The 20,375-nt window shown below is 44.5% G+C and overlaps 1 protein-coding gene across 4 annotated transcripts in view; it reads right to left on the bottom strand.

Annotated features, from left to right (window-relative positions):
- The window catches only part of KIF1B (kinesin family member 1B), a 152,513-nt gene that overhangs the window by 52,107 nt on the left and 80,031 nt on the right, over window positions 1-20,375 (bottom strand). For 3 of the 4 annotated variants that reach the window (XM_040987888.1, XM_040987889.1, XM_040987890.1), the window contains 5 exons: window positions 17,772-17,851; window positions 17,186-17,292; window positions 16,335-16,418; window positions 15,404-15,584; window positions 13,898-13,970 (listed from right to left, as the gene is read on the bottom strand). In XM_040987888.1, coding sequence (XP_040843822.1) covers window positions 13,898-13,970; window positions 15,404-15,584; window positions 16,335-16,418; window positions 17,186-17,292; window positions 17,772-17,851 — 525 coding nt within the window. Of the gene's footprint in view, window positions 1-4,319; window positions 8,522-13,897; window positions 13,971-15,403; window positions 15,585-16,334; window positions 16,419-17,185; window positions 17,293-17,771; window positions 17,852-20,375 lie in introns of those variants that run through there. The other variant, XM_040987891.1, reaches the window with a different exon arrangement.

The following is a 20,375-nucleotide window of genomic DNA, read 5'->3' as shown; positions in this document are numbered from 1 at the left end:
AAAAGTCCATATTCAACACACACACCATGTTTATAAAGGCACAGCACTAACTGTTCCCTCATCTGCAATATTCTCTCCTTGACACCCATTTTTGTCCTTAGATCTGTTTTGTGTATCTATTCCTCATGTGACCAGGCTTATCCCAATATTATCAAGAATGGGGAGTAGGGAAGAATGGGAGTGAGCAAGAGGGAATCCAAAGGTACAGAACAAGCTCTCAGGGAGCCGTTGTCTGAAAAGGAAGGAGAAATGGAATGGCAGGTCAAAGGAAATGCGGGGCTTTTTTGAAATTGCTGAAGTGAACATGTGTGTCACCTGTGCATGTAATGCAAGCAACGATCCACAAGGAAGGAGACTGATGATGTGAACAAGGGTCAATGTCCAGTAAGGTCTCTGATCAGGCATGGGGTGCAGGCTGGCGGGCCTGGACCATGGACAGCTCATCCACTGCAGGAGCGCTGTAGTGGAGTGTGTGGACAACCACAAGTGAGGAAGAAAGGGAATTTCCTTCTGTGAGATTCTTACTTCCTCAGTGAAACACAAAGATCATCCAGCAGTTGGGAAGAGGCACCTTTGCTTCCCAGAGGTGCCGGTCAACACCTTTCCGGGCATCCTGTACCCCCCAACCTGCACCCCAGGGTGTTTATCACAAGCATCCTGAAGCATGCAGTTATCTGAGTAACAACATCTCTGTCATTCACCACTGGTCTCCAGCAGCTGGCCCACATCTGTCCTCCAGATCAGATCCTCAGTCACAGCAACAATTCTCAAAAGTGAGTACTTGCTTTTACTAGATCAGATTGGATCCAGCCACACCCTGCTATTGTAAATACAACTGATCCCAACACAGTCATCCTGTTCGTTTGCATAAGTTCTATGGCTGCCTTCCTGCCAAGCAGCAACAGTGGAGCTTACCAGCTGTGACAGAAACCAGAGGCTGAAAAGCCTGAGCTATTTACCCTCTACCTTTTTATAGAAAACTGTCAACCCCATGTCTTGGTCAGTGGCTCTCCAAGGTGGTGGCTGCACTAACAGCAACAGTACCACCTGGGAACTTTGCAGAGATACATTTAATGATGAGGTTTCCTCCCAGATTTTTAGTGAGTCAGAAACTCCCACAGCCTGAAGACTCATCAGATGTCTAGGGGATTCTGAGGCAAACTGCAGTTTTCAGAATCATTCTTCCGGGTTCTAGGTATGTAGATAAATGGTGAAAGAAATAAGACAGATGAGGTGCTTGTTCTAGATAAGTTTACATTCTCACAGAAGAACCAAATAAGCATATAACAGGTGAGTACAGGTTATGGTTGTTAAAACAATGGGAGCAGCAGGGAGAGTGGCACGGAGAGCTCATTCTGACAGAAGAACTATGCATGATGGGAAAGAGTTCCAGTCTTGAGGAAGAGCAAGAGAACCAAGGTGGAAACAAACTTAGCATGTGTGGGGAATAAAGACCAGAGTGTCTGTGGTGTGAGTCAGAGAGGTCAAAACAGGGATAGCCCCGAAGCCTACCCTAAGATCCAGGTGTATACGTTTGTGGGGAGCCCTTCAGGCCTCTGAGAGCTATCATTTATGTTTTTAAGACAATGTTGGGTGCTAGGCAGATAAAGGATTATGGGGATCAAGAACAGAGGCAAACGTAAGTCAGGCTACTGCAGCAGTCCAGGTGAGAGCCGACAGGGGCAGAATCAAGGCACCGTGAGCAGTTAAAAACCAATGTGACAGTTCAGTTTTCAGGCTAAGCCATTTGGACATTAGTCATGGCTCTCAATGGCAGATTGTAATTAGCAAGTAACAGGTGGGAGGATAGCCACACTCAAGATGGCAGCCAAGTTCTTGTCAACATCTCAATGGGGCTTCTCGTTACCAGCAGCCAACTGTGTGGCCCTAGTCTCTCCCCCTCCAGTGGTCCCAACACCTATTCGGAGACCCCTGAATCAAGACTTGTGGTCTTCCCATTTCAGCCACAATCCAAGCAAGAGCCTTTACATAGCAAGTTTGTCCCACCCACAAACTTGTTGATTCTACTTCCCAATACTCTCATCAGGGTCATTCCCTCTTCTGTTTCTCCCACCTCCGGCAGTCGCCAGTTTGGAAAGGTACTGTTGAACGTTTGTTTCAAAGAGAAACCTCTCAACTGGCACCTTTGGCTCCGAATTTGCCTCCATGCAATCTATGCTCTGTATTTTGGGCAAAGTGAACTTTGTAAAAGGTGAGTGTCACAATGCAACCTCCCGATTTAAAATCATGTGGGAGCTGCATAGCACAGTCAAGATAAAATCCCAACTCCTTACCGTACCAGGATCAGGTCATTGTTCCCCCACCTTATCTGCTCCCTCCCAAACACCTGAGGCTCTCATCAGCCACCCAAGTTACCTGGAGTCTGACATGCTTCCTTCCTCCCCCTGCTGTTCTTCACTTGGATGAATTTCTCATTAGACTTTGAACTATTCTTGGCTCAGGTTTTCCTCTTTCAAAAATCTTATCTTGGGACCTGTGCTATAGCCTGGTGGCTAAATCCTTGCTTTGCATGTAACAGAATCCCATAAGAGTGCCAATTTGTGTCCTGGCAGCTCCACTTCCCATCCAGCTCCCTACTGTGGCCTGGAAAAGCAGTGCAGGACGGCCCAAAGCCTTGGGACCCTGCACCCACGTGGGAAACCTGGAAGAGGCTCTGGGCTCATGGCTTCGGCTCAGCTCATCTTCGGCTGTTGTAGCCACTCGGGGAATGAACCAGTGGACAGGAAGAGCTTTCTCTCTGTCTCCTTCTATGTAAATCTGCCTCTCCAATAAAAAGTAAAATAAAGCTTAAAAAGAAAAAAAACCTTCTCCCATCTCCCCTTCCTTCAGATGTGGGGTTCATGCAGCGATTCCTACACAAATCACACCGCATTAGCATGCTCTCTCCCTGACAGGGCCATGAAAACATTTCCACCAGTTTCTCTAATGGTAGAGTGCAAATACCTGAAGCGAAAGGTTCTGAAGCCTGCAGGGGTCAATTCAAGGACAGCTTGCTCTAAGGCCTGAGTTCCATATTACAATCCCTTACACGTTTACTACCATGATGTATGAGTGCACTGCTTCCCTACAGAAAAAATGATGCCATGAGACCAATGGTCCACTTCACTTCCTCCTGTTTCCTCCCAATGTATCTCAGTCACTGGGTAAAGAAAAGCAGGTGTTAAAGGAGAAAAGAGAAAAATCACATAAGGTTACTCAAAGCTTTTTAGAAATTTAGTTCTGGTGCTGGTGCTGGGACCCAATCAATTAAACTGCTGCTTGTGACACTGAGGTCCCATCCTGGAGCAGCAGGTCAAGTTCCACTTACCATGCTTCCTGGCCAGCCTCACACTGAATATGTCAGGGAAGGCAGTGAAAGATGGATGACCCAAATACTTGGGTCCTTGCTACCTATGTTGGAGGCCAGGATGGAATGCCTGATCCAGACATAGCTATCATGGCCATTGGGGAATGACCTAGCAATGGAAGGGAAAGAGGGAGGGATAGAGGGAGGGAGGGAGGGAAGGAGGAAGTGTGTGTGTGTGTGTGTGTTTGCACGCACACATCTCCTGTGGTGTGTATGTGCATGTGTGCTCACAGTTCCCCTTCCGTCACTTTACCTTCAACTACATAATCTTTCAGAAAGAAAAGATTTAGTTTATATCCATATAAGGAACAATACATCCATATAAGACTACACAACAATAACCACAGTTTAAGGTAAACTCAAAAAAAATTAAAAAGTGATAACCTTATTTATGAGAAATGGTTTTATTTAAGTGAAATATAGCACAAACTAGAGCTTAAAGATTCCATTTAAGACAGCAATTTGTTAAAGAGGAGAGCAAAAGTTTTAATCAAGTTCATGTGGAAATGTAAAAATAGATTGATTTGTAATCATTTTCAGGTGAAAAAGCAATAAAGACCAAGTTTAGTTGGCACCCCCCCTTCCACACACTGAGGGAAAGTACACTCAAAAGATGACTTCCGTTTTTATTGAATGAAGCCTTTCCAAACACTCTCACTCTCGGAAAAGGCAGACCGTCTACCCAAAGACAATGTTCAAGCACTTCGCTGGCTTAAGAAACTAGGGGAAAATCTACAGGTCATCAACAAGAATCATAATTTCTTTTACAGTAATCATGGGAAGAAAACCAACATGTTTCACAAACTAAAATGCTTCACACCAAGCACACCTCCAACAGATATGAAAGTCTGGGAAATGCGGCATGAACTGGATAAAGGTCACACGTAACACTCGGGCTCTGTGTAGGACACACGCATGGTTTGAACTGCCCCTTAGAACGCCTCGTACTTGCAGTACCAGGACACGGGCAGCTTCCCCTTCCTCCAGTCTTTTGTACAAACCACTAAGGCAAAGTCTACAAAAGACCAGTAAGGCACAGGGGACCAGCAGCTGACCTCGAAGTCTATGCAACTTCCTGCAGTCTGATGGCCTTGAATGAGGTCATCAGTGCGACAAACTCAGTGTTTTGTTTTTCTAACATTAACCTGTATGAAAAGCACAAAAGGTCACTTCAAGTTACTTCAGTGTAATTAACAATTCTCATTTATTGCATTACCAGTGCAAGGCAGAATAATTCACTGTGCTAGAAAGAATTAGAATGAAAAATAAAGAAAAAGCCCTTTGGTTTAGACTAAGTAGATAAACAAAATGTCTATAACTCTCCAAGGATTACCATTTGGTTTATGGAACTACACCAATTAATTATAATTAGGATTTTTCAATAGCAAAACCACCTTTTTTTTTCCTTTCAATGTAATAACAGTAAATAATAGTTACGAATACTTCATGATATAATAATGGTTTAATAATGACCATTTCTCTTTGGTCTTACAGTATTTGACATTAGGGAGAGATACTATCAAATTTTAAAAAAAGTAATACAGGTAAAAGCACGACATTGGTTACATAGTAAATGAAGCAATGCTCTCTGCACAGTTACTTTCTCAGATGAGCACCCTACTTTGAAACGCTCCAAAGGAACCTCTACGGCAGTTGAAGGCACCCGCCTTCATGGCTTCCTGGTCATATGAAAATGAGGGCACATGGATGGGCTGATGCAGCACACCTGGTGGGCAGAGTCCTCATCAGAACCCGCCTCTGTAAGGGACAGTGTGACAGAAGTCTTCCTGCCACACTGTCACCTGGCCATCACCAGTGTAGAGTGACTCACTGCCTGCTTGGTGGGGAAGGCAGGCCCCTGTCCAGAGCAAGATGAAAGGGCCGACACAAAAATGACAGTCTCCACTTAGGGAAGTGAGAGAAATTATAAGCTAGATAGCTGAAAGTTCAGAAATTGTGTTTTCTTTAATATTAGAAAATGAATTTTTTTTTTGGCAAAAGGGAACAGTTAGCACATTTATGTCTAAAGATGTAAAAAGGAGGGCAACAGATTCACATGAGACACACTGAAGTGAAGAAATTGAAGTAGCCTTTCAATTCTATTCAACCCAAAACAAGCAACGTTCACTCAGTCTACACTGCCAGAAAACCTCAACTGCAGGAAACACGGTTCTAGCTGCAGAAGCAAAACTAACTCCACCCCAACCTCGTCCCTCTTTTCTAAAGGGAAAAAAATCAAATTCATAGGAAGCACTTTTCTGTGCATTAAGACAGCATTTTCTTAAAAGCAAAGAAAAAAATACTATGATTAAAAATAATGTGTTCTAATAAAGCATAGTGCCCACACATAAAGGAAAAAAAAATCACCACATAATCGCAGTCTTGAAGGCTTCCTTGAATGCTAATTCTGCTATTTTGGCTGCGTTATTTCACACCATTTGGAAGACACGTGGTTGACAGATGATTCAGTGTAACTTGAGAATTACTTCAACAGCATGAAGTCAAGCCATCCCAGACATCGCTGGTTCTTCACACGTCTCTCAGAAAGTTTCTCTCAAGTTCAAGAGATGAGGAAGGATGCTTTCCATTGAGTCTGCCTTTTTTCAGTGGATGCCCCAGTGTGGCAAACTGAGACCACAGCACAATAACAATGAGGTATTGAAAAAAATAAGCGTTCATCAGGGCTTCTCTTACTGCATTACTACTGCTAACTAAGCAACGGTCTATTACAGCACCACCTTTACTCCAAACCCAAAGGCAACTGTTATTGCATCAATTATTGAAAAAAGCAGCACAGAGCCACATGCTCTCCGTGCCCCACCACTGCCTTCGCCCAACAAGTAAGCTTCTTGTGAGCCAACATACACCACTCAACACATACAAGATTTTTGTTGGCATTTCTGCTGGCATGATTTTGGGGAACAGTTCGTTCTGTATGGGTATGTCTGTATGTATCAAATGATACAACAAACTTCAAAATGTAAACCACCAACAGAAACCTTGACACAGGGCCGATTTAAAGACTTGGGTAGTATGGCAAGTTTCATATCTATTCTGAGACATCTAAAAGGAAAAAAATATCAGTTCAGTACTAAGTAAAATATCACCTAAAAAGATGTGGATGTTGTAAAGCTGTGCACTACGGAATACTTCCGACAACATCCAATTCTGGCTTCTAAAGACGAGCAGACATGCATGGGACCCCAAAGCGCTCTCCCATCGCTGTGCGTTGTCGTTTTTAAACCGATTTCTAAAATTTGTGGGCAAAAAAAATAGACATCTACTTCTATATCTCGTCTTCCCTTTTCAGAGTCTGCCAAAACTTCAGTGGGTATCTGATCACTACACAGAACTATGAAAACATACACCAACTGACGCCAACACAAGGCAAGCTGGAGTTAGGAAGTATACTCCTTATGAGGCACCAAGGGAAGAGGTCTCAATGTTTTATCCGAAATCCCAGAAACTGCCCATTCATCAAGAAAAAGGGTGTTCAAACATTTACCAGTGTTTCACGTTTTAACAATATAGAACCAGATAATATCTGTAGGGAGACAACATCACAATCAGAATGCAAATAGTAGGAACTAAAAAAAAATCAAGGGCAGACCCAACTCCAATTCTAACATGGCGACTGGCTTTCTACCACCATGATTTCAAGTATGTCCAGTAAGTTACTTAAACTGTGGTTTCTCGCCCAGCTTTGAGATTGGGTGCTGAGAACTGTCTCCTCATGCGTGGAGGTGTCACAAACTGGCTGCAGTGGCTGGCTCTTTCAGTCTGCTTCTGACAAGAACCGGCCGCCCTGCCCTCCAGCTGCCCTCCCGGGCTGGAACCGCAGTAGGACTGGCGGTGCTGGTGCGTGTGGCGCTTGGCCTGGAAAGCCTGCGCGTCGGCGCCGGGCTGGCTGTGCGGGGGCAACGACTCGGGCGAGGCAGCGACCTGGCAGCGCGTGCTTTTCGGCTGGCCGTTGTTGAGAGAATTGCTTCTCCAGCGCAGCGAAGGCTGCTGGGCGTTAATGTGCTGCTTGATGACCTGGATGTGATCTGGGCTTCGCACGCCCTGAGAGCCCCACGCTGACTGGGGGTCTCTGGACGCTGCCTGACCCCCTTTCTCTTGGTGCTCGTCTCTATTTCCTTTCCTGCCATCGTCTTCCTTTGGAATCCGAAGCTCTATAACCTCGTCTTCCGTTATGATGATGTGTGTCCCAGGACTCCAAGAGTTTCTGTGTTTAGGGTTGCTCTTAAAGGGGAAGCGGGGCTTGCGGTTCTCCGGAGGGATGAACCTGTGAGGTACGTTCTGCCGACGCAGCTGCTTCGTGATTTCCTGCTGCTGCAGGTTTTTAAACCGAATTTGCTCCTGCCTCATCCAGCGCAGACGCCCACGTCGGAAAGCCGGGTCTCCGTTCATGAGCTGGGAAACCCGCTCTTCCTTCCCGAGCTCTCCGCTGTCTGCCCGACCCGAGCCCCTGCCAGAGGGGCCGCCGACCCCCGCACTGCCGGCCTCCTTGGCCGGGTGGTCTCCCTGGCTCTTCTGTTCCTGAGATCCAATCAGTGGCAAGACTTTCTCCATTTTCAGCATTTTGTTTCTTAAGACTTTTATCTCCTCATCTTTCATGTTATTTTGCTTTTTGACTTCTTGCAGAATATCTTCCAGCTTGTCTATATGAACCCTGAGGTCATCCACGTCGGTCCCACCTTTACTGCAGGCCATCATGTCCTCAACCTTCTCGTCCCCAACGCCCACGGTGTCCCAGACATCCCGGGCCACTGCCCTCCAGGAGTCCCGCTCGTTGGGGTCTTTCTTGCCATACATGGCACAAAGCTCTTTCATCTTCACAATGGCCAGGGCCTCAATCTCCTGCCGACTGTGCCTGAAATCGCTGAGGGCAACCTCATAGCAGATCTCCTTAACGGCCTGAATCTTAACGTCGGAGATGGTGACCCACTTGGAGTCCTTACTCATTCGCCTTCTCTGGGGGATCTGATACATTTTGATGGGCTCCCGTTTCTTGCCACTGCTGGGGAGGCCACATTTTTTCACAATGGTCTGCAGCTTGCTGGGGGGGAGCTTCTCTCTCAGAGACGTGATGAGTCTCCAGCTCTCTTCGCAGGACCTCTTGTCGGAATCATCCCCGCTATCAGAGTCCGCGTCCTTTGGAGAAACAAAATCAAAAAATGGCCCCCAAATAACCAAAATTAAAATGCAAAAGAGGAAAATCAAATTGAAAAAAAAAAAGCAAGCAAAAAAAGTGTAACCAAATTTAAAAAGAAAACCAAAAACTAAAGGCAAAACAAAAAGCAAAAAACCAAAGCCCTAAATGCTGTGGAAGTCTATTCGGACATATGCACGTATGTGTCGGCTACAATCTTCAATCCAGATTTTTCATTTTATAGTTTAAGTGATGAGATCTGCAAAGGCTGGACGCGGGGAATGCTTTCCCACTCCTGGGTCACCAAAAATTAACAAAACGGTGTGAAACAACACTTCTGCCTCAAGGACAGCGAGCAGCCCGGGACCCGCCCCCCCAAGCCGCTCCCCATTTGCCTTGGTTATTGCTGTTGCTTCCTCCAGGCTCCTTCCCCCAGAGTGAGCACAGACGCCATACAGAGACCAGAGACGTGGCGAGCAGGCGGTTAACAAGGTTAGTAAGGCTGTAGGAGACGCAACTGTGGTTTAGCTTTACTAAAAAGAGCAGCCCTAGGGAAGAGTTAGATAAGAAAGTAGAAAAGGAAGCAGTCAAACAGGGATGATGTTAACAGTGCTGAGAAACCCTATTCCAGATCATGTGAGCTTTTTATCACAATGTCTCTTTCCCTCAAGACAAGTGGGTTCTCAAACTAATTTTTCCATGCACAGCTATTAAGCTTTTTTTCTCTATCAAGTCACTCCAGTTCGTTTATATAATTCGATTGGTTATCCCTGAGTAGATAAAAGCATAAAAAGAGATCATTATAATGAGTTGTTCCCTTTTTTTTCCCAAACACTTAAATCAAAATATGTCACCTCTAAATTTCTGATAAATTACCAGAAGAAAAATCAATCTAAGAAGATAAACTTGCACCAGACAGTTTAGTGTCCCAGGTATGCAGTCTAATAACTACGCCATGGAGAGGTTTCTATTTAGAAAGCCTGCGCATCACCGGGAGGTGAGCAATGCCACTGTCCGTGACCAAGTGACCAACCGTCCAGTCAGTGCACGGAGCAGCGCTGACGCAAGTGTTCTAACGTGTTACATGGATCCACCTTCAAATGCATCTTTGTTGCTCCAGTTTTCTGTCTTTGCATCATTACTTCAGATCAAACTGCTGCCTGGCTTCACAACAATGTAGTTTCAAAACTACCTGAGTAATCATCGATCGTTCTTTTCTGACACAGGCAAATCTGCACGAAGACAAGTTGGATTTAGAATTCCACGGAAAAGACAAAATTAGGCAGACTTTCTATCCAGGAAATAGTAGCTGCTGGGAAAAGAAAATTAACTAACTAGATGAATGGTACAAGAATCCAGCAAAAGGAAACACTGTGACTTAATGTTTTACTTGGTCAGGACTACCAAAAATATCCACTGTAAAGGGTATTTTCTCACCTCTATCTTTTTTTTTTTTAGATTCTTTTTTTTATTTAAATTACAAAGTCAGATATACTAAGAGGAGGAAAGACAGAGAGGAAGATCTTCCATCTGTTGATTCACTCCCCAAGTGACTGCAACGGCTGGAGCTGAGCCAATCTGAAGCCAGGAGCCAGGACCTCTTCCAGGTTTCCCACGCCGTACAGGGTCCCAAGGCTTTGGGTCGTCCTCGACTGCTTTCCCAGTCCAGAAGCAGGGAGCTGGATGGGAAGTGGGGCTGCCGGGATTAGAAGTGTCATCTGTATGGGATCCCGGCGCATTAAAGGCGAGGACTTTAGTTGCTAGGAAACTGCACTGGGCCCCCCTCTATCTTTTTTTAGGAACTGATACTGATAAATAGTATTTTGCTTTACAGAATAAAGTCCTTATATATAGTTATTTCCCAGGAGACAAAAAAAAACCCTTTACCAATAACATGCCTTAATAATGGTGTGTGAATTTCAAGATGCTGTCACAGGGATAAGGCCATGCAGCCTGTGGTACCTGGCATCACATACAAGTGCAGGGTTCTGTCTCAGCTGTTCCACTTTCAATGCAGCTCCCTACGAAAAGCCTAGGAACGCAGTGGAAGATGGAAGTTTACAGCCCCTGCCATCTAGGTGGGAGACCAGGATGAGCTCCTGGCTTTGGCCTGGCTTTGGCGCATTCAAGGCAAGGACTTTAGTTGCTAGGCCACGCCATCGGGCCCTAATTTCTATTGGCCTTTAAAAAAAGGTCCTGGTCCAACTTCCTGCTAATGCATCTGGGAAAGCAGCAGAGGACGGCCCAGATGACTGGGGCTCTGAACCCATGTGGGAGATCTGGAACAAGCTCCAGGCTCCTGGCTTCTGCTTGGCACAGCCCCAGTCACTCTGGCCATTTGGGGAGTTAGTCAGTGAATGGAAGATCTTTTGTTTCTCTTCCTCTCTCTGTAACTCTTTCAAATAAATTTTGAAAGTCTTTAAAGTAATAAAGCAAAATTTAGAAAAATAAATAATAGATACATCATAATCCTCGATGTTTTAAAAACTTGGCAACAAAGAGCAGACAGAGCTGAATGTATAGTCTGCGTTGGTTTTCTTTTTACTTCTCGTAGTTTTAAAAACTGGAAAGGCTGATCCCCAGGATACAAGATGACGTTAATAAACACCAAGACAAAAAGTATGCTTGACTCCTAAATCTTTTTTGTTTTTGCAAAAGTGTTTAAACTGAGTTCATAGAACAACCAAAAAACCAATCTGATTCTTGCCACATAATTAACAGCTACCATTTCTTTTACTGTTTTTGTTTTCCCCTTAAAATTGTTCATGGATTAAACTAATAGTGTTTAAATTTAGGAAATGACACCTGAATGACTGCTTTAATATCCATGCTTGAGAGACTAAAGTTGTACCTTTAAAAACTTTAAAACATAAAAGAATCTAAACAAATCCAAAAGAATTCAAATAAAATCAAGTAATTTTCTTTCTTTATAAAATGCTGCCACATTCCTTCTGCAGAATATGTCCTTTTTACAGTTCAAGTGTATCACCTTTCTCATACTGTCACAAAACTAAAAATTCTATATACAAAGTTAATGTCCCAAGATGTATATCTCATGCCAAAAATATTTGTTAAAGATATTTACAGACTTTTATTACAGGGTCAGAAAAACTACTCAGCTTTGGCCGTTCACATGGCACTAAAAGATCCTTCCTTCTTCATCAAACACCAGATGCAAAACAGGCCTCCTGAGGGGCCTCTGCAAGGAACTGGATGCAAATGAGAGAAGGCACCCACAGCAGTGTGACAAAGCATGCAGAGGACCAGCTTATAGCTGAGCACTGACCAGGAGGGAACCGTGCTCAGCAGCGTAAAAACCAGATGCATTTGAGGAACTGCCATCACAGAAATGTGTGAACCCGAATGCCATTTTAATGTGGCATATATAAAGATTACATTTCATACTGATTAAATAGCTGCTGTGTGTTCTCTCGCTGTGCGTTAGAAGTCTCTCTGTCGGCTGACATTCAGTCAGGCTACTGATATACACTCTACGGTTCAAGGGTCAGAAATCAGTCCCTCCTGAGGTTAAGAACGGTAAGGACCACAGGCTCCTGGACTCTGCGGAGGAATGCAGCTTCCCTGTTTCAAGAGCTCGTTGGTTTTTAGACACACAGAGCAAATGTGAACCCCACTCCCTGGAGTCTGTGTTTGCCCCCTAGACACTGTATCTGATGTAGAACATTTATTTATTTGCCAGTTTTTTAACGGTCAATGTCTTTGTTTTAGGCAGCCCTGTTATCCGCTTCTAGCTAGCCTAGTGTGGTCTTAAGACCGGCAGCACTGGCAAACACCCAGGAGCCTGTGAGCAGTGCAGCCTCAGTCCCCACCCTAGACCTCCAGACCCAGCAGTGCTCTGACCGCACAACAGCAAACGCAGGCAGGAGCCCCAGGCTGCAGTCCTGGGCCGAGGATTTAGCCCAAGTTTAAGAGTGGGCAAGGCCATGTCTTTTGTAGCCCTGGTTTCCTCTGCTATAAACTGGAGGGAGTGTTACACATCAACGGAAGAGGACTGTTCAGAAGAGCAAATAATGCGATGATATTAAATCTCTCGATGAAGTTCCACAGAAATGCAAGGCACTGTTGTTAATACATAGAGCCTTATTATACCTGTCCTCATCTGCTCTCTCAGACCAAGAAAGGCATGTTACTAGGCTATACTACATTAATGGCTCCTTCACATATCACAAATAGTTAAAGCGCCTAATCATTTGGTAGCTAAATCTTTGTTTTCATTAAAGGCTAAACGCCAAGTGGGTGTCCCGAGGAGTCCCTAGCTAAAACACTACTATTAACTTGCCCCAAACACTGGATTGACTGTTACACGCCGTACTTTTCCAGGCTTTACTACAATTTCCAAGAGAACTAACTAACTAACTGGTTGAACTCCCTGTCAAGGCCAAGATCTGAGGGAGCTGAGGGGTGCTCCTGCTGGAGCCCCTGTCCAGAGCCGAGCACAGCCTCAGGCTCGGGTCCACGTGCTCTCCTCCGTGTCAAGGGAAGAGGCAGCGCTCCCTGTGTCTCTCGTTCCCTTCACTTCAGAGAAGAACATCCATCTTTGACAGGAGACCTTCCTAAGCTGTATGCACAATATCCTGCAGGTTTTACATTTTTTCTTTGAACTAAATGAATGCACAGAAGCTTCTTAAAACCAGGCTTTGTCAACCAAAACTGGTTGGCTGTTAAAATGAAAATCTGACTAATGGAGCAATCTACTTATTCATTGGATTCATTTTCTAGCAAACATTCCCAAATCCTTTCTCTGTCCTTCCCCTCTCCTGTCTGGGTTGGGCACACATCACCCACGCCCACAGCTAGCACACATGCCAATGAGGTCCTTATTGAGAATTCAGACTCCATGCAGGGGACAGAAAAGGATTAACACATGCAACTGTGCAGCAACACTTTTAGACACAGTTTGACTTTAAAAACAAAAAATAAAAAACCTGCCCAGCATAGGAACAACCCCACTTCAGCCCAAGAGCAGACAATTAGTACTATCAGGTGATCAGAAACAAAACCAAGGCAAACTTCCACCAAATTCAGTATTCAGAGGAATTATCCCTGAAAGAACCACCACTGGTGCAAATTCAGAAATCACCATCCGGAGGAGGGTGCCACCACAAGAGCTCTGGCTACTTACTCAGAAAGCACCTGACCCACAGAAATAAAGGCTTGACTTTACCACATAAAAGGCACAAAACAGTTCCACTCTGGACAGCTGTTCAGACTAAGGCTACCAGGGGACTTGAGTTCATTTTCCATTAAGAAACCAAAGGACAGTGTGTGGTGGCCATGAGAGCCGTCAGGTAAGTGGATGTACTGCAGTAGCTGCCCTTTTGCTATTCCTAGTGAGCAGGCTTAGGATGGCTTCCTACCAGTCTCTGCTGCTCCAAGAGGAGATCTGCTTCCTCCTTCTCCTTTTTGTATAGGATCTCCATTTCCTGTAGCCTGGAAGAAACAAATGCAAATGAACACACTTTCGAATCACTGCATTGTTTCATGCTACCACAACTATTTAGCTTTTTTTTTTTTTTAAGACATTTCGGTTGTTTTTGAAAGGCAGAATTAGAGAAGGAGAGAGGTCTTCCATTCATTGATTCACTCTCCAAATGGCCACAATGGTCAGGGCAAGGCCAGATCAAGGCTTCATACGGGGGGCAGGGGCGCAAACACTTAGTCTATCTTCTGTTGCTTTCTTAGGCACATTAACATGGAACTGGATCAGAAATTGATCAGGACTTGAACAGGCACCTATACAGGATGCTGGCAGTGCAGTAGTAGCTTAGTTGGTTATGTCACAATGCCAGCCCCAGTACAACATGTTTTCAAAAAGAGACAGGAGAGTATGTTGGGCCTGGTGGTTACAATCTTGTGACCCTGGCCCAGTGCAATTGCTCAGCTGGCTAATCCTCCCCTTACAAGCACTGCTAGGATCCCACATGGGCATCAATTTGTGTCCTGGCCGCTATACTTCCCATTCAGCTCCCTGCTTATGGCCTGGGAAAGCAGCAGAGGATGCCCCAAAGCCTTGGGACCTTGCACCCACATGGAAGACCTAGAGAAGGCTCTTGGCTTTGGATCAGCTCAGTTCCAGCCATTGTGGTCATTTGGGCAGTGAACTAGCAGACAGAAGATCTTTGTCTCTCTCTGTAAATATGCCTTTACAATAAAAAAATATATATATATATTTAAAAAAAAAAGATGCTATGGGCAATATGCATCCTGTGCCTAAGTCTGGCACTCAGCTCTAGCTCCTGGTTTCAGCACCTACCGAGAAGACCCTGGGAGGCAGTGGTGTTGGCTCAAACATCTGGGTCCCTGCTAACCATGTGGGAGATGTGGGCTGAGTTCCTGGGCGATAGCGTCAGCCTTGTCTAGCCCCAGTTTCGAGGAGTTTAAGCCAATGAGTAGGAGCATGCTCTTGCTTGCTCTCATGCACATACATTTGCTCTCTGTGTCTCAATTTTATCTTATTTTTAAAAAAGATTTATTTATTTTTACTACAAAGTCAGATATACAGAGAGGAGGAGAGATAGAGAGGAAGATCCTCCATCTAATGATTCACTCCCCAAGTGAGTGCAATGGCTGGTGCTGTGCTGATCCGGAGCCAGGAGCCAGGAGCCAGGAACTTCTTCCAGGTCTCCCATGCGGGCATAAGGTCCCAAAGCATTGGGCCATCCTTGACTGCTTTTCCAGGCCACAAGCAGGGAGCAGGATGGAAAGTGGAGCTGCCAGGATTAGAACCGGCACCCATATGGGATCCTGGTGTGTTCAAGGCCAGGACTTTAGCCTCTAGGCCATGCTCCCAGGCCCTGTGTCTCAATTTTAAAAACAATAAAAAAGAAGGAATTGTTGTGAGCCACACAATATTTGTATATTACCTTTTCTCCATCTCTTGTTTCATATCAATTCCTTGCTTTTCCAGAAGTTCTCTCTGGGCAAACGTCCAGTCCACGGGCTCCGAGGGTGTCTCAGCCGAAGGCGTCTTTTCTCGTTCGGCCCGTGCTTGTTCCGGGTGGTTGAAACGGAAGACATGGTTTTTACCCATGATGATACGGTTTCCTAGCAAAATCAGAAATTGAATTTTAAAAAATGTTTTTAAATGTACAATATCTAGTTTTGTGCCCAAACTATAGAAAATGGCAACAGTCAAGCTTCTGAAAGCCTTCTGGGACATGTCCATAACCTGACCTTTGTCCTAACCTTCAGTTCCTGGAAAGTCCCAAAAGAGAAATGAGAGTGTTTTATCTCACTCCAGATGGGATCTTGCATTTCTTTTACAGCTCAGGCAGTAAGCTGACTGACCCAAGTTGTTTTCTATGAACAGGACTGGAAGGTCCCGTTTGTCTAGTTCTGCTATTCGTTACTAGGTGGGACACTAGAGTGCATGATGTATCTGGGCACCTCACTGGATCATTCGCTTCACACACTGATGCAGGTCTGACTGACTGACTGGTGTAACGTGCCCGTGCTCTCCTAGCTGACTGGATGATCGCTGCCTAAGAGCCCTTGAACACAGCTGATGCCACGTGTGGTGGAATGGGACAGTCCACCAGATGGTGCCAGCCAGTGTGACTAAAAACTCCTAGCTTCTAAGAGTCTGCCTCCAACTCATTTCTTGGATGGATTTGGTCAATTTGCAACAGTTTAGTAACCTCAATCCCCCCCGCAACAGAAAGATAGTTTTAAAAATTTTGCAAGAACAAATTATAATGTCAATTACTAACTACTTGAGCCTTTAACAGAATCAGAAATTAGAGTGGTTCGAGCTGAGGTGCTTTGCTGACGACTTCCAACCTCTCCCCGGCTCACCTGAGCGCAGCTGAACAGGCTGGGCCACCCTCTTGCCATTGACGTAGGTTTCTGAGCGCTCACAGGGCTCTAGAGTCACAATAACTAAGAGAAACACAAACAAATGATCATGAGCCACAGGAATAAAGGCAGGCAAGGCAGCTGTCCATCAGGAGTCAGGGTCATTACACAGACGCTGGCGCTCAATCTAGTGATGAGAACCCACACAGGAGCTCATTTCGGGACACCACAATCAGTCCCAATATAAAAGGTTATCAGATACTGTGGCTTAAAAAAACACCGAGTTTATCCAACCTCACAAGAAAAACATGGCAAGTATTAATTTCAGTAATATTTGACTGAAACCTTCAGAAATCCTCAGTATGAGGTAAAAGTGATAACTGAAATTGAAGGCCAGACATTATTTTGATTAAGATAGGTGTAAACCACACAGTACTAAAATGCACTTAGATTCTTGATGTTTTGTCAATAACCCAGGCAAAAATCAGACTGACTGCTTTGCTTTCAGACTTAAGCACATTCCACTGGGTTGAGACCTGAGGCCCTTTCTAAGCCTCTCACCTCACAAAGCATCTGTTCTTCCCTTACTTTTCTAGTAAAATAATTAACATGCAGGACCAAGCCTCACTGCCTATGCCCAGATCAGTTCTTGGCAGGAACAAAGGGCTCCTTTTGTTTAGGCTATTTTCATGGAAAGTAGCTGTGGCAATAGCTGTGTTTACAAGTAACCCAGGTTTTTTTGTTTTTTGGTTTAATTTTTTCCCCCCACTTTTCATTATTAGAATATACAACACAAGTGCCACTGACAGGGACAGGGACTGCTAAAGCTGAAGGATTTCTCTCACTCGCACCTTCGCCGCTGTTGTTCCTCTCGCTCCGGAAGATACAATGCTCTTCTTTAATGTGGGCCCCGCTCAGCACTATGTCCTGGCGCCGCTCCGCATCTGCCTGGCCAACTCTGAACACAAGAGAAAGTGTTTCCCAGGGAAATTCAGACACAAAGAGCATGGCCAACAATGAGCCCCTTCTTCCTAAAGAATATCCTTTGGAATGTGCAAAAAAGGTATCGCCTTTTTGTATCAAGCTTTCAGCTGCAAATTTTATTCTTAAACACGCTCAACCTCCCTACATCACAGTAAGCCAAGGAGCAGTGAGTGATACATCAGCATTATAAAAAGACAGAAGTAAAAGTAAACTCCCTAATGCTTGCGTGTGAGTTGCTAAAAGAAAAATATTTAGTCTTTTAGAGAAAAACTACTCAGTTAACTATTTCTGCTGACTAAAACAATTTGGAAGGGGAGGACAGTTTGTAATTATTTAAGATAGAAGAAACAGTAAATCATTACATTACAACCAAAATTTATCAACCAAAAAATTCCTTTTAGTTAGTCTAAAGAAAAGAGAACAGCTAGTGGCTTAACTAAGAAACAAGTATACCTGGTAATTCCATCTTTGATGTAATACAGCAGGCATTCGGACATCAACGGGTCTTCGTTGAGGTTAACAAGATGTGGGGTCTGAAAAAGGTCACAGAGGATGAGTTCCTAGGAGACCCCACGAGGAAGACCACGGCACTAACAGGGGCCTCCAGGGGCCAGGCTGCTCCCCATGGCACTAACGGGGCCTCCAGGGGCCAGGCCGCTCCCCCTGCGCAGAGTGCCTAAAGGCAGACTCTCACTCACAGTGGGAATTCCGTAACCAAGACAAAAGCCCCTCTTCAGGCCTCCCCAGCATGTGCCAATGCACTCTAAGTAAAAACATGAATTCTGGGATAATGAACAAAGTGCAGTTCTTGATTAAAAGCAAAATACAGCAAGCACAAAGTGAAAATAGGGACAATTCTCAGGGTAAGTTAATTATAATCTTGGTGAATGCCTGGGCAAAAAAAAATCTCAAGAATGATTTAATTTTTAATTTACTGTTATTAAAATGTCCCCACTTTCCCCCTATTTAATTACGTTTCCCTCTATAATTTTCAATAGTTTTTACATAGTCCTAGTTACCACCTTTACTTTGTCTTTAATCAAAAAAATATATAAACACTGACATTCAATAAAACAAATATCTTCCAAACAATCTCTTCATCTAACTCTAATATTTTAAAAATCTTTGAAAAACCAACCTGTTTCGGTGAAAATACCCCACTGGAATCCAAAAATAAGTCACATGGTCTTGGGGCCCAAACCTACCCAAGATCGTGCCAGCAGATGTGGGAAAATGAAAACAGAGTCAGATGAGGAGGTTAATGACAAGGGTCGCAAGACACTGTTACCATGGTGACGACGCAAGGCCAGCCTGAGCCGTCCTCCACGGCATGGACCTCGGAGCTAAGAACCCAGCTGCTGGGGTCTGGAGAGCTCCTGAGGACACTGGCCAAGGGAAAGGACCAGGGCAGGCTTTCTCTCACCCACGTCCGCACGTGCTCAGGGGCACATCCCCGCCGCTCACGAAGCAGAGCACCGCGTTAGAGCAGAGGGGATAAAACTAAGCAGAAATCTTTGCAGGCAGAGACCTAGTTTGGAGTTCTGTGCTGATTCTACCACATCACTTGTTCACGTTATTTACAATTTGTGCTAAATTCCACAACGTATCACAACTCGTTATTAAAATGTTTCCTACATTTTTTAAATACTGAAAGATGTTATAAAATGCCTTCAGATAACAAGCCAAGGTACAATCTAAATTGCATCAAGACCACAAGTATTGGGATAGGACTTGGGAGCAGTGAATTACGCCAATTGCTTGGGCTGCCAGCATCCCATATCCAAGCACTGGATTCAGTCCCGTCAGTCATACTTCGGATCCAGCTTCCTGCTAAGGATGCTGCAAAGCAGCACATGATTTCTGCACGCCCCTAGGAGAGCTCCTGGCTCCTGGCTTCCACCTGGCCGAGGCCCAGCTTGTGCAGATACTCTGGGGAGTCAACCAATGGATGGAAAAGAATTCTCTACTTATCCCTCCCTCTCTGTTATTATTTCAAATAAATAAATAAACATTAAGAACAAACTACAGCTGTTAAAAATTTCTATCACCATGCATAACGAACATGAGTACAAATTTAACTGAAGAAAAGAATTGAATCAGTGAAACCTAGTGACTTTGTATAGCACAAAGTACCTCAGTGTAATGATTCAAAAACATGTATCTAAAATATCATTACATCAATCTTTCCTTTTGAAAATACAATGAGAAGTTTTTAAAAAAGTTACATGAGCATTTTTTAGAAAAAGCCTAACCAAAATAAACAATAGCAAAAATCACACGAGGAGCTGGCCCTGTCACCTGTAAAGGTGCCTGAGATGCCAGTACTCCACCTGAGTCCAGCTGCTCCACTTCCCATCCAGCTCCCTGATCGTGGCCTGGAGAAAGTGGCAGGAGATGGCTTAAATGTCTGGGCTCCTGCAATTCATGTGGGAGACGTGGACAGAGCTCCTGGATCCTGGCTTGGATCTGGCCACGTGGGGACTCAACGAGCAGACAGAGATCTCGCTATCTCTAAATATGATTTCCATAGAAATAAATGAATCATTTTTTAAAAATAAATCACAAAAATAGCACATACTGTATTACATAAAACAAAAGTATCAATCCATACTCCTATTCTAGATTGGAGACATTACCATCAGAACCTGTGCATGAAAATGCTTAAGTATCCAATGGCCAATCTAAAGTCATTTAAAATAAAGGACCATTTCTTAGTAGTCTGAAATACATGCTTTGCTGGGCCCAGTGTGGTAGTCTAGTAGCTAAAGTCCTCGCCTTGCATGTGCTGGGATCCCATATGGGCACTGACTTATATCCTGGCTGCTCCACTTCCCATCCAGCTCCCTGCTTGTGGCCTGGGAAAGTAGTCAAGGACGGCTCAAAGCCTTGGGACCCTGCACCCACGTGGGAGACCTGGAAGAAACTCCTGGCTTTGGATCAGCGAGGCTCCAGCCCTTGTGGCCACTTGGGGAATAAACCTACAGATGGAAGATCTTTCTTCTCTTTGTAAATTTGACTTTGCAATAAAAGTAAATAAATCTTAAAAAATACATATAT

This window comes from Ochotona curzoniae, unplaced genomic scaffold (assembly GCF_017591425.1).
Source record: "Ochotona curzoniae isolate NIBS_2020 unplaced genomic scaffold, NIBS_Ocur_1.0 contig_4792, whole genome shotgun sequence".
Lineage (NCBI taxonomy): Eukaryota > Metazoa > Chordata > Mammalia > Lagomorpha > Ochotonidae > Ochotona > Ochotona curzoniae.
This window is presented reverse-complemented; position numbering and strand designations above follow the sequence as displayed.